Source organism: Eschrichtius robustus, chromosome 12, assembly GCF_028021215.1.
Source record: "Eschrichtius robustus isolate mEscRob2 chromosome 12, mEscRob2.pri, whole genome shotgun sequence".
In the NCBI taxonomy this organism is placed as follows: domain Eukaryota; kingdom Metazoa; phylum Chordata; class Mammalia; order Artiodactyla; family Eschrichtiidae; genus Eschrichtius; species Eschrichtius robustus.
Window position 1 is genome coordinate 7,202,997 of NC_090835.1, and position 13,531 is coordinate 7,216,527.

Consider the following 13,531-nt stretch of genomic DNA (forward strand, 5'->3'; position numbering starts at 1 on the left):
CCTGTCCGGGTGTTAAAGGGGCGCGGGGATAGCGGATACGGGGACAGTTCGGCCCAGCGGCTGGGTCACTGAGACACACGTGGGAGACACGGGTAGAAAAATAGCGTCTGCCTTTATTCAAGTCCTGTTCTCTGCCTCAGGCCCCATCCCGCGTCCCGTCCCCGGGGCCCGGAAGCAGCTGTCCAGGGCGGGCTGCAGGGCCCGGGATACCTGCTCCGCTCTCTCCGCGAGCCGCCAGGGGCGGGGGGCTGCGGGCCCCTGCAGGGTCCCCAGGAAGTCGGGCAGCTGTGAGGGCAGTGAGAAGACCGGCACGCTGCGGAACAGGGCGGGCACGGCGTCCGGGGACAGCAGTCTGTCGAAGTAGGCCCCGACGTAGCGGCCGGGCGCCCGACCCTGCAAGAAGTCTGGCAGCAAGCAGCTGAGCGAGGCGGCGAAGGCGTCGTGCGGGCCGTGAGCCCCGGCCGCCGACGTCGCGTCCTGCAGCCATTCGCGGCACAGCGCCACGGCCCCGGGCGAGAAGAGCAGGACCACCACGCCGCCCTCCTGCAGGGTCTGGCGCCGCTGCGCGTGGAACCAGGCCAGGGGCCCCTGCGCACTCAGTTCGCGGCGGCTCCACAGGTCCACGGCCACGCGCAGCGGCAGCTGGAACAGCGCCGAAGCCAGGGCGCCCACCAGGCGCTCGAAGCCAGCGTCGTCGGCGGAGTAGAGGAGCAGAGCCGCGCGGCTCCTGGCGGCCGCTGTGGGAAAGAACAGAGCAGGAGCGGAGACGTGAGCTGGCCTGAGGCCCGGCCCTCTGGGGGCCGCCCCCCGCCCGGAGCTGGCTCACACTCACCCCCCGCGCGGACGTCCTGCTTCAAGAGCCTCAGCCACCCTGTGAGGGGAGAGGAGCGGAGGCAGCCGGTGAGCCCAGCCGCCGCCTTCTCCTGGCCAGCTCCCAGGTCCACTGGGGAATGGGGAGCCGGGAAGCGCTCACCTTTCACGTGGTTCTTTTTGAGGAGGAGGAGAAGGAAAAGCACAGCGACCAAGAGTAAGCAGGCCAGCCAGACCAGGGCCCAGCGCCGGTGGATGTCTAGGAGACCCAGGGGAGAAGACAGGCTTGTTAGAGACCCCCACTTCACGAAGGAGAAAAACGAGGCTCAGAGAAATGAAGAGATTTGCCCGCAGTCCACAGCTCACAGGGTCAGTGTATGAACATAGATCCATTTACTTGGGTGACCTTGGATAAGTGACTTCCCCTTCTGCCTCAGTTCACCTCTGTAAAATTGGGATAACAATAGTATCTACTTCACAGGATTGCTGTGAGGACTATATGTATTAATACACATGAAGCACTGAACAGAGTGCTGGGCATAGTAAGTGCTCAAATGTCAGCTAAGATTATTGACCCCTAAGGGACTTCCCTTGTGGTCCAGTGGCTAAGGCACCGTGATCCCACTGCAGGGGGCCTGGCATGGATCCCTGGTCAGGAAACTAGATCCCACATGCCCAAATAAGAGTTCACATTCTGCAACTAAAGATCCCGCATGCCGCAGTGAAGATCCCATGTGCCACAACTAAGACCCAGCGCAGCCAAACACATAAATAAATAAATAAATGTTTTTTAAAAAAAGATTATTGTCCCCTAAGCCTAGGGTTGCTGGACTCTTGACCTCACTCTTGGATGACTGCAACAGCCTTCTAACTGGTGTTCCTGACTCTTTTTTGCCTCTAATTCATTATAACATGGCAGCCCCAGAGATCTTTTTTTTTTTTTTTAATAAATGTATTTATTTATTCATTTATTTTTGGCTGCATTGGGCCTTTGTTGCTGCATGCGGGCTTTCTCTAGTTGCGGCGAGCAGGGGGCTACTCTTCATTGCGGTGTGCGAGCTTCTCATTGCGGTGGCTTCTCTTGTTGCGGAGGATGGGCTCTACGTGCGCGGGCTTCAGTAGTTGTGCAGGCTCAGTACTTGTGGCGCACGGGCTTAGTTGCTCCGCGGCATGTGGGATCTTCCCGGACCAGGGCTCGAACCCGTGTCCCCTGCATTGGCTGGCGGATTCTTAACCACTGTGCCACCAGGGAAGCCCCCAAATTTGTATTTTAAAAAGATCTCTGGGGGGACTTCCCTGGTGGCTCAGTGGTTAAGAATCCGCCAGCCAATGCAGGGGACACGGGTTCGAGCCCTGGTCCGGGAAGATCCCACATGCCGCGGAGCAACTAAGCCCGTGCGCCACAAGTACTGAGCCTGCACAACTACTGAAGCCCGCGCACGTAGAGCCCATCCTCCGCAACAAGAGAAGCCACCGCAATGAGAAGCTCGCACACCGCAATGAAGAGTAGCCCCCGCTTGCCACAACTGAGAAATCCCGCACACAGCAGCAACAAAGACGCAATGCAGCCAAAAATAAATAAATAAAAAATAGATAAATTTATTAAAAAAAAATACAAATTTGATTATAGCCTTTTGGGAAGCTCCTGCTACTCTTAACATAAAATCCAAATTGCTTACATCGGCTCCCAAGGCCCTACATGGCCCTTGCATCCTAATCTCATGACAGAGGCCTATCTCTCAAGACCCTCCAGCCACATTGGCTACCTTGGAGTTCCTCAAAAGAGCACCCCAGAGTCTTCACAAAAATGCATCTCTTCCCCCTTCATCTAGCTCAGCCTTCAGAGTTCACCTCCAACCTTTCCCCTGAACTAAGTCAGGTCCCCATTATGTGCATTCAGGGCTTTGGACACTTTTACTTTATAGTGAATGCTTCAATAGCCTACACTTCCTAAATGACTGTTTAGCTAATGTCTTTCTAGCTTCTGTGGCTGGCATGGGGACAGGGAATGTGTCTCTTTGGTGATGCTGGGATCCCTGCAAGCGCCCCTTGTGGTGTTTGAATTAATGAAGGAATGACCCTCTGATTGAAAGGCTAAGGCCATTGTGTATGCTCCCCCCAGGAATGGTCCCTGTCAAGATTCCAGCTCCTCGTACAGAGAAGAAGGGCAGTTCTTGTAATACTCACACTTTTCCATGGGGCAGGCCCATAGTGCTCCCAGGTCATCGTCCCACAGCTGTAAGACACAAACAAAACCAAATCCAGAGCCCCCAGCTTGGTGTTCAACACCCATCAAGTCTGGTCCCATATTTCCAGCCTCAGCTATGCATATTTCACACACACACACACACACACAGCAGCCACAAGCTGCTCTGCCTTTGCTTATGCTGTGTCTTTTTCCTGGACTGTACCTTCCTCCTGGTGCCAGACTGGGCCCACATAAAAAGACCCTTCCTTGAAGCTCTCCCTGGAACCCAAAGCTTAGCACATTGGTTATTAGCTGTCTTAACCCAATGGTTATCTCTTTGCTGGTCTCTCCAGCCATGAGCAACTTGGGGGCAGGAACTATGCTTCTTCAACTCTTAGCTTCCCCGGGGCTGGACACAAAATAAGCACACACAGATGGTGGGTGGATGCTAGAGGGACGACGAGGAGGCCCCTGCCCCTGAAGAGTGACAGTTTTCCTGCTAGTTACAGGAAGAGGTAGAAGAGGTTGAAGACAGGGTTTGAGGCCTGTTGCCTTTGGGCATTGGGGAGGGCCCTCCTGCCACCTACTCACCTGAAGACACTGGCCTGACTGCACATCTTGTAGTAATGGTCCTCCAAGACGAGCTGCCCTCTGCCAAGCCAAGGGATGGGTGCTGTCACCTAGAGGCACCACACCTAGGAGGCCACCAGGCTACAGCTGGGCAGAATAGTAGGGGGGAGGGTCTGGGAGACTTTTTGAGAGGCCACTGAGAACAAGGCCCAGGTCTGAGTTACCCGCTACATTCCCAGAGACCAGCACAGGGCCTGGCACAGAGGAGGGGAAATTGAATAGTGAAAATTTGAGGCCAGGTTTGAAGTGGAGCTGGAAAGGGACATGAAGGAGGGTCCCCCATCCCTCACCGTGGATGCCCTGCTAAGCAGTGGAGTGCAGCCACTGGATTCCAAGGCGCAGAGTGATCTGTTGTCCTGGGGGCCTCGTGTCTCCACCAGCAGCATGTCATCCTTGAGGGGCCCCAGGGAGTCTGGAAAGGGTGAGAGCCCACTCTGAGTGAGACCCAACCTGGTTGAGGGCTGCCACTCCCCTGCCCCATGCCTGACTTTCAGCCCCAGGAGCTGGCACTTCCAGGGTCCACCCCTATTGCAGTGGCCCTGCCCCAGCCTCCCCCAGGTCCCACTCACCAGCCCACAAGCACTCTTGTAGCTCCTGCTTCTCCCAGGTGCTCACCTGCTCAGAAGGGGCCAGGGTTAGGGGCACAAGGAAAAGCAAAAGCGGAGGCCAGAAAAACCAGAAGGGAAGGGACAGACAAGGGGAGGCCTGTCAGGTTGGGGGGCGGGGTCTGGACTCTGGACCTGACCTTAGGCAGATCTGGGTTCAAGGCTGAGTAATTAGAAATCACTCCATCTTTCTCAGCCTCAGCCTTGTGAGGTCATCTGTGCTAAAGGGGCTTACGGCCGTAAATTAACTCTTTTCAGTTCTGACAGAACACTTTATACACTCCCTTCTCACCTAACCACCTTCTCAAAGAGGCCTCATCTGACTGCCCCTCTTGAAATTGCAACTCCAACCCTCCTTTATCCTTTCCCACCTTTTCCTATAGTATTTATATACAATTTTAACATACTGTATAATTTACTTATTATGCCTATTGTCTGCCTTTTTCCATTACAACATGAACTCTTTAAGGGTGGGAACATTTATTGGTTTTATTCACTGACATATCTATTCCAAGAGTCTAAAACAGTGCCTGAAACATAATAGCTCAATAAATCTGGAATTAATATTTTTATAACTACCCTTTGAAATTATAAAGCAACCGATTTCTACAGGTAGAGAAATAGGATAATTATAGCAATAATCAAAGCAGTTAACATTTATTGAGAATTTAGTTTGTGCCCGTTGCTAAGGTGAAGCACTTGCTTAATCTTCATAACCACTCTATGAAGTATTCAATAGTTACTATTATCATCCCCATTAAACAGATGAGGAGACTGATGCTCAGAAAGGTGAGGTGCCCAGGGTCCCACGCCAGGCACTGGTGAAGTAAATAGTGGAACTCCTAAAGAGGAAGCTGGTAACCACTTTGCTCCAGGGACCCAAGGATAAAGTGGATTCAGAAGACAGTGACTGTCTGGGAGTCCGCGGAGGTCCTGACCCCAAGCCCAGCTCTCTGGCGCCCCTTTCTTGCCTGGACACAGATGTTGGGGTGGCCTTTCAGCAATGGGAACTCAAGAGCCTTCTGTGGAAAGAGGGTAATGGGTGGGGTCATTAAATTTGGGCCCCTAGGTTCCCCTTCCTTCCCCAACCCCGGGAACCTCCTGCCGCCTCGCTTACATTCACAGTGACATTCTCTCGGGGCAGCGGTGGGACCAGCGGCTGGCAGGGGCCCCCATCCGGTGCCTGCCAGCACAGTGTGGCCTCAGCGGGTAGTGAGCACGGCGCGTCCAGCCGCCAGGCCCGCGGGGGCAGCAGCTGCAGCCGGGCGGCACGCCAAAGGTTCCGGTGTGCACGGGGGTCTGCAGGGAGAGGGTCTGGTTACTGCGTGCCGGCAGGTCCCACCCGCACCGCTCCCGCCCTGGCAGGGCCGGTCCACTCACCCTCCCTAAAGGGGCAGATGCTGGTCCTGACAGAGTCGGGCTCCAGAGGCCACACCTAGAAAGGAAACGGGGCTCCACAGGTCAGTTCAACCCAGCCAGCACCCTGCTAAGCCCTGGGGTTGCATTCACTCAGCCCACACAGTCAGCGCTCCTTGGCCCTCCGATTCGCTGTTCCGCATCCTCGGATCAAAAATATCCCAGGGAAAAAAATTCCAGAAAGTTGCAAAAAGCAAAACTTGGATTTGCCTGCAGGAAACTGTTTACATAGCATTTACATTGTATTAGGTATTATAAGCAATCTAGAAATGATTTCAAGTATACAGGAGTATGTGAGTAGGTTATGTGTAAATACTACACCATTTTATATTATATAAAGGACTTGAGCATCTGCACATTTTGGTATCCACAGAGGTCCTGGAACTAATCCCTCTGGGATACTGGATATGGAAGGAGGATGTATTTCACCAACATATGCCCAAGTCTTTTTGCCCTTTACAAGGCCCTAGAATTGCACACATTTATTCTTCCAGCAAACCCTATGCCAACATCTGGCAACATCTTCACTCTACAAATTTTTAATGAGTACTTACTATGTGTCTTAGCACTATGGTAGGCATAGGGACTTTTAACAATTAAATCCACAATCACTTTGTGAGAACCTACTTAGCACAGGTTCTCAGCACAGCGTTAAGGACACGTCCATTTATTCTCCATTTTTTCTTCCAATAGAATTTTTTTTTTTTTTTTGATTGCGTTGATTCTTCATTGTTGCGTGCGGGCTTTCTTTAGGTGAGGCGAGCGGGGGCAACTCTTCATTGTGGTGCACGGGCTTCTCGTTGCGGTGGCTTCTCTTGTTGCCGAGCACAGGCTGTAGGTGCACAGGCTTCAGTAGCTGCGGCTCGCCGGCTCTAGAGCGCGGGCTCAGTAGTTGTGGAGCACGGGCTTAGTTGCTCCGCGGCATATGGGATCTTCCCGGACCAGAGATTGAACCCGTGTCCCCTGCATTGGCAGGCAGATTCTTAACCACTGTGCCACCAGGGAAGTCCCCAATAGACTTTTTAAGTGCACCCATTCTTGGCTTAGCCCTGTTCTAAGCACTAGAGATAATATATTAATTTATACAACAAATGTATAAGAGCACCTAGTACATAGCAGGCATTGGGCTTGGCAGTGAGGACATTTATATCACAGCAAACATTTCATGAGTGTCTGTTATATGTCCTATCACTGTGCTAGGCAGTAGAGTTTCACTCATTCATTCATTCATTCACTTAACAAACTTAATTAGCACCCACTACATACCGGTTATTATGCAAGGCTTGGAGAAATTACTAAATTTGAATAGATATCATTTCCTTGCCTTCAAGGAAATTACAAATTCACAGTTGTAGTAAGGATACGACATGTATACAAATTAATAAATCAATCACTCATTTATTGAGGATTTGTGGTATGCAAGAAGAGATAGGTGCCCAAATAAGAAAACAAGTGATAAATGATAAATAGAAAAGAAGAGACAGAAATGCAAGAAGATTTGGAGATAGAAGAGGCCAGGAGGTTGGGCAAAAGCTTTGGGAAAGAGGTGACTGGAAGGATTGGGGTGTATGGAAAAGAAGTGAGGGCATTTCAGGTGGTGGGAATGAGAGACATTAATGTCAGAGGTAAAACAGATGGGACCTGATGACCAATTAAATGTATAATCAGAGGGAGAATATATTATTATAACATATATAAGCTGGAAGTGGCACACTTCCTTATAACAGCCCTGTGAGACTGGTACTGTTTATTCCCATTTTACTGACAGGAAACAGGCTCAGAGAGGTGAAGTGACTTGTCCAAGGTCACACAGCTAGCAAATGGCAAGTCAGGATTCAAGTAAGTCTGAGTTCACGGCGCACGCTCTACTCTCCAGGGGAGCACAAAGAGGGAATTGGAGGAGTAGTGGAAGGCTTCAAGGGGGAGATGACATCTGAAGGGGGCCATGAAGCACAAGTAGAAGTGCTGTGCAAAAAAAAAAAGAAGTGCTGTGGATAGAGGATCAGGAAGAGCATTCAGGGCATGTACAAGCAGAAAACATAGGACAGCAAAGGGCAAGGGAGGGCCAGTCCCCCTAGGGAGCCATAGTTTCCACCTCAAAGAGGAGTGTGGAGGGTGGGGAGACCAGGAAGGTGAGGGCCAACCGTCTCACCAGTTCCCTAATCCCCGTCCCCGGGCACCCAGCTGGACTCTGCTCCTACCTGAATACAGAGGCAGGGAACCAGGTCTGTGTGGTTCAAGGTAATGGTCTGCGGCCCAGTCTGTGGGACAAGCAGAAGGAGAGAAGTTGAAGAAGATGAGGAAGAGGAAGGCTGGAAGCCAAAGTTAAGGACACCGGGCAGGCAGCCGTTCCCCCACCAATGTTCCTTGCTTTGGGTGTGGGTGGCTGTGTCCTTTTCAAAGGTGCCCTATGATAATGCACTTGCAGCTTTAGCACAGGCGTCGGCCTGCAGTGGGAATGGACTTGGGGAGGGGGAGGCCTCACCAGGTTTCTGTGCCACCAGGGTTTTGCAGGGCCCGGGACCTGGTTCCAGTACAGGGAGAGGCCAAAGCGCATCTCCTCAGGGACGTCCAGCACCAGGCGCACGTCGTCGCCATCTGCAGACACGTTGAGCCCTGGCAGGGCTGTGGAGGAAACAAAGAGAGAGACTTCCTTCACCTCTTCTGTACACCCAAGCCTGGGTCACACCCACCCACTGCCCCTTTGGAGTTTCCTTCAAAGCCCTTAGACTAGGAGGCCCCTGGAGGGCAGAGCCTGTGTCTCCATGTCAGACCAGACTTCAGCCACAGCCCAGGACTGAACCCATGTAGGCCCCAGTATGGGGTCTGGAGAGGGCTCTTCTCCTTGCTTCTCCCTCTGCAGCCAGAAGTACCTGTAACCACTGTAAAGTAAATCATTCTCCTCTGCTCAGAACCTTCTGATGGCCCCCACATCACCCCAGAGTAAAAGCCAGAGTCATTACAGTGGCTTGCAAGTCCCTCCCCAGTATGGCTGCTGTGAACACTCTAACCTCATTTCCTAGCACTCTTGTTCTTAATTAACCTGCTGCAGACACACTGTCCTCCTTACTAATACTTAAACACACTAGACACACTCCTGCCTCAGGCCCTTTGCACTGGCTATTCCCTTCACATGGAACCCTCTTCCCTCAGATACCCCATGGCTCCTCCCTCACCTCCTTCAGGTCTTTTGCTCACTGACCACTCCAACTCCCAACCTCTCTATCCCCCTTCCCTGAAATTTCTCCATAGCACTAATAACCATCTAACTTATTGCATATTTCACATCTCCATGTGTTTATTGTGTCCTCCATCACCCCCACCCTGACCCTGACTCCCAGCTAGAACGTCAGCTCCGTGAAGGCATGGATTTTTGTCAGTTTTTTTTTTTTAATTGGTTTGTCTCCAGTGCCTATGGCTATTCCTTGAGCAGGGTAATGACTCAATAAATATCTGCTGAATAAGTGAATCAGTGTCTACCAAATGAATAAAGACATGAAATCCATGATGTGTATCTGTATCCTCAAACCTCTGGTTCTGAGTAGTCTTTAATGAATTACCAAAGAGGCATCAAGCTTAAGTTTAAGAACCCAAATAGAAAATGAAGTTGAAATCATTTGAGTTCAAAAGCATCACAGTGTTTCTATCTCGATGTGGCTGGTAGTTATGCAAGTGTATACATATGTAAAAATTAATTGAACTGGACATTAAAATTGGTGCACTTTACACACTTTTCTGTATGTATGTTATACCATGATAAAAAAGAAAATACAAAACAAAAAAATGAACAAAACAAAGTCCAAATAGTGCATGAGAAAAATCATCAGAACCTTGAGTTTCTTAGCCCTTATTTTATGATTTAATATTATTTTTATTTTAATATATGGGGGCGGGGTGCACCGTAATCTTGACCATGTTTTGGGCCACTAGATGTTCCTGGTACTAATAAATATTTGTTCTAAGAAGTGAGAGATTCATCTTTATATTCTAAATGCCTGGCACTGAGTAAGAGCTACCGCAGTTCTTTTGTGATAAATGAATGAATGAATAAATGAGCTCTGTGAGCCTCTGGGATGTGGCAGCCAGACCTGAAGTTCACTCCAAGGGTCCCTCACACTCCAGATCCACCCCCACCCTCCTCCCAGCCCTGCTGGCCCTAGCTCCTACCCCAGCAGCTCTGAATGCTGTCCCGGACTTCGAGACCCCTGCAGTCTGGGGAGAGATCACAGAAAAGTCTCTAGTGGGGTTGGGGGCAAAGAAAGAACGGGGGCAATCCGACCCATGGGGAGCCCAGGGAAGGGCTCCCTGTGCCCTCCATACCACCCATATCTATTCCAGTGCCCAAAGCACCTTCCCCAGGCACTGGGAAGCAATGTCACCTGGGGAGAGGAGGCATGAGGGACTGACTATGGGTGGCTGGGAGTGAGAGTCCCTGAGAGAGGCCGGGACGAGAAAGGGGGTGAAAGCAGAAGGGCAGTGGCTGGTGGGGAGAGAGGCTAAGGGGCCAGCACTTGGGGCCCCTCAGGCTCTGGGGCCACTTACCAGGCAGCTGCTGTGTGAGATTGAGTTCCTTCTGGTACCGGGGCTGAGTGTAGGACCAGATTCGCACCTCAGCCCCGAGGGCAGCCTCGAAGCAGTCAAATACTACAGAGCCCTGTGAGGAGAGGGTGGCGGAAGGCTGGTGGTATAGGGCTCAAAATTGAGGCTCCTCTCCATGGTCTGCTCCACTCACCCTCTGCCCTATTCCCAACCAATGACTATGCATACTGTATGGCCCCCAATTCTGCCATGAACGTGTCCTCAAAGGCCTCCAGTTCTAAAGCACACGCCCTCAGGAGGGGTGGCAGCAGGGCCAGGATAAGTGCCCTCACTCTATTAGTCCTTGCCTCATCCCTGCTGTTCCAGGTCACGTGCCAAAGCTAAGGTGATCAGAGACCCCAGACCCCAGCACAAATGTGGGACGCCCTTCCCACAGAAGTCGTTCTCACTCCCAGTGCCTCAGTGGGCCTCACGATTGCCCTGTGAGGGGGACCAGCAGGTGATCTCCCATTATCTTCCAGGTAAGACGATATAGACTGGGGGCTGGGGACAGGAGGGAAGTCAAAGTTTGAGTGACCTGGCCCAAGTGGAGATACATATCCCAACCATGAGCAGCCCCCTGAGGCTGGGAGAAGCTCCGCAGGGGGACAGACATGGTATATGTGGGGCAGACACGGACAGTATGGCAGGGAATCCGGAAGAGTGGATTCAGCCCACAGACCTCCCCTCTGCAAGCCTCAGCTTCTCTATCTGGAGTATGAGGGCAATAATAATGTCTAGTTCATGGGGGTAGTTTTGAGGATTACAAAAGAAAGGAAAAATTAAACTTTCTGAGACTCTTCCGTGTTGGGTATTATACCAGGTGTTTTAGACATATCAACTCATTTTATTCTCACAACAGCTATATGAGGTAGGACTATTCTTTTTTTTTTTGGCCGCACCGGGTGGCCTGTGGGATCTTAGTTCCCCAACCAAGGATCGAACCCGGGCCCTCGGCAGTGAAAGCACAGAATTCCAACCACTGGACCGCCAGGGAACTCCCGAGGTAGGACTGTTCTTTTTCCCACTTTACAAACTGAGGCATAAAGGACTGAAAGGACTTGCTCACAGCCCTGCCAGAATCAGGACCTAAAGAGATAATGCACGTGAAAGCACTTCATAAATTCATTATTATTTTGCGTACCACAGACTGACCAGGCTGCACGAGGGCAGCAGGCACTTGCACCTCCAGTAGGACGCAGCGGGCAGTAGGGTAGGCCTGGAAGGAGAGCACGACGTGGGCCTGGAGAGAGGCTGTGAGCAACAGGGCAGGGGGTCGGTCAGGCTCAGGGGCCCTGGGCAAGGCTCTGGCGGGGGGCAGTTGGGCCAGCCGGCTTCTCCTCACCGTTCCTAGGCTCCTCGATCTCTGGGTCCTCTGCAATTCCAAACTTCTCTTCATCTTCAGGCTCTTCCCAGTACCCTGGAATGACCCGAGAGCAAGGCTCAGATCTAGCCCCAGCTCTGGCTTTGGGTTCCTTCCAGGAAGCTCAGTGCTAGGAAGCAGAGGCCAGGCTTGGGGCCGGGGGTGTGGGCGGGGAGACCAGTCTGACCTGGGGGTTCCGTTGGCCAGTGTCCTCCAGGAGAATACTGAGGATGCCCCGTGCTTCCTGACAGACACCCTCCCTGGTCTTCGTGCCCACTCCAGACACACTCACATGCACCCATGCCCAGTCATGGGATGACAGGCTCACCATGCACAGCCAAGTGGACGGCCACACGCACACAGAGGTCACAGTCGGTCTCCTTGTAGCACCTTAGCACCAGCTCTGCCTGCAGGCGTGTGGGCACCAGCATGGGGCCCGGGGCAGACACGAGGCTCCCAGGCAGGCAGAGCACGTCACCATCTGTGTGTGAAGGGTGGGGTGGGAGCTGAAGCTTCTCAGACCCAGAATCTGGTTGCACCTGACACCCCCAGAGGGCCAAGGAGCTTTGGGCTCTTCCTGGGCTGAGGGAAGGTGGTGAGGGCATGGGACGGAACAGCTCCCCTCCCTTCTGCCCACCTGGGAAGATCTTTCCTCTCTAAAAGTAGGGCTACTTACCCCAGAGGTGGCAGGAAAGGCCCTGGGAAGGAGGTAAAGACAAGTTAGAGTTTATGCGTCCAAATCTAACCATCTTTTCCTGAGGCCTCCCCCCACCCGCCTACCTCTTTCTAGGGCTCCCTTTTCCAAGTCCCTCCCAGAAGAGCTCAGGCCCAGCTCTTGCCCCCTCCCCATTCTTCTCTTACCCCATCAGCACCCGACAGACCAGCCAGGGCAGTTCTGACAGTGATGGCAGCAGCAGGAGCCAGGCTAGGGCCTCAATGGCCGCAGTCCGAGCCCTGAGCCTTCCTCAACACTCCTGGGGCCCCAGACTCACCGGAGAACAGCGGGCAGTGTCCTGAGGCCCCACAACCCTCTCTAGAGAGAGGACCACAGGGTTTCGGCCCAGTGCCAAGGACAGAAAGAACCAGGGCACAGGCATCTTCCAGGTGCCAGGCAGCACCCAGGCCTGAGGCCCTGTCCTGCCCCCCCCCCCCGAAGGGGGGCTGACACCACACCTCTTCTCCCACTCAGCTGCGTGCCTGTGGGCAGGAGGGGCCGGAATCCCTCCCCAGTCTCGGGGTCCCGGCGCTGGGCCGCTTGCGCACGCCCTCTCCCAGGAGCCCTGACTCCCGTCCAGTCCCTGCCAGAGTGCTTTCGTTTTGGCTCCGGGCAGGCAGCCCGCTGTTCCCGCCCCGCCAGGTCCCTCCCACCAACACCAGGCCTGGGAGCCAGCAGCCTGGACTGGAGTGGTGGCCTCACTCCCTCCCTCTTTTCCTCTCCTCCTCTTCCCCTCCTCCTCCTTCTCTGCTGACACCTGGCTGGGAGGGGCCCCTGGAGAGGGCGGTGGCCTAAAGGCTGAGTAAGGGAGCTCTTACTCACTCTGGGCGTCCCTAAGGAGGAAGGCTCCATCGAGACAACCAAGGCCCTAGGCAATCCTGGGGCATTTGCACTTCCCATGTGACTCTGGGATCTTGGTGTCCACGGGGCCCCTCTTACTGGCCACCCCAGGTCCCTTCAGACATTCCCCTTGGGCCTCATTGTAGGACAGGATCTCTAAAGACAAGGACAAGGGGCACCGTAACGTGAGCTTTTCACCACTTCCCGGCCTATGCTCAAGTGAGGGGTAGGGGGTGATGGGACCCAGGACCCAGAGCCAGGAAGACAGGGTCCTATTTGTGCTGTTGCCATGGGCTGGCTGCGTGACTGTGGACCCACACCACCTTTCTGAACCTGTGTTTTCCTTTCTTCTCTCTGAAGAATCACAGTGAGGATCAAGGAAATTT

At 53.1% G+C, this 13,531-nt stretch overlaps 1 protein-coding gene across 9 annotated transcripts; it reads right to left on the reverse strand.

Annotated features, from left to right (window-relative positions):
• Positions 1 to 93: 93 nt before the first annotated feature.
• IL17RC (interleukin 17 receptor C) lies at positions 94 to 12,869 on the reverse strand. 9 transcript variants are annotated; one of them, XM_068559528.1, is made up of 19 exons: positions 12,583 to 12,869; positions 12,267 to 12,288; positions 11,919 to 12,071; positions 11,573 to 11,647; positions 11,372 to 11,481; positions 10,192 to 10,303; positions 9,817 to 9,861; positions 8,135 to 8,274; positions 7,851 to 7,910; positions 5,614 to 5,668; positions 5,351 to 5,532; positions 5,205 to 5,255; positions 4,198 to 4,243; positions 3,919 to 4,040; positions 3,590 to 3,649; positions 2,998 to 3,046; positions 974 to 1,069; positions 833 to 871; positions 94 to 737 (listed from the first exon to the last, which is right to left on the reverse strand). In XM_068559528.1, the coding sequence occupies exons 1-19, from the start codon at positions 12,685 to 12,687 to the stop codon at positions 118 to 120; spliced, it is 2,142 nt and encodes a 713-aa protein (XP_068415629.1). In that variant the 5' UTR covers positions 12,688 to 12,869; the 3' UTR covers positions 94 to 117. The 9 variants fall into 9 exon arrangements, with proteins under 9 accessions (XP_068415629.1, XP_068415634.1, XP_068415631.1 ...); XM_068559533.1 differs by lacking the exon at positions 11,919 to 12,071; XM_068559530.1 differs by lacking the exon at positions 9,817 to 9,861.
• Between the last annotated feature and the right edge of the window lie 662 nt (positions 12,870 to 13,531).

Excerpts from the sequence above, each read along its gene's own strand:
- IL17RC (XM_068559528.1), bottom strand. The coding sequence starts at position 12,687 with ATGCCTGTGCCCTGGTTCTTTCTGTCCTTGGCACTGGGCCGAAACCCT. Across the intron at positions 12,289-12,582 it reads ACACTGCCCGCTGTTCTCCG|GGCCTTTCCTGCCACCTCTG; the intron begins GTGAGTCTGGGG and ends CCTCCTTCCCAG. Across the intron at positions 10,304-11,371 it reads TGCAGCCTGGTCAGTCTGTG|GGCTCTGTAGTATTTGACTG; the intron begins GTACGCAAAATA and ends CTCTCCTCACAG.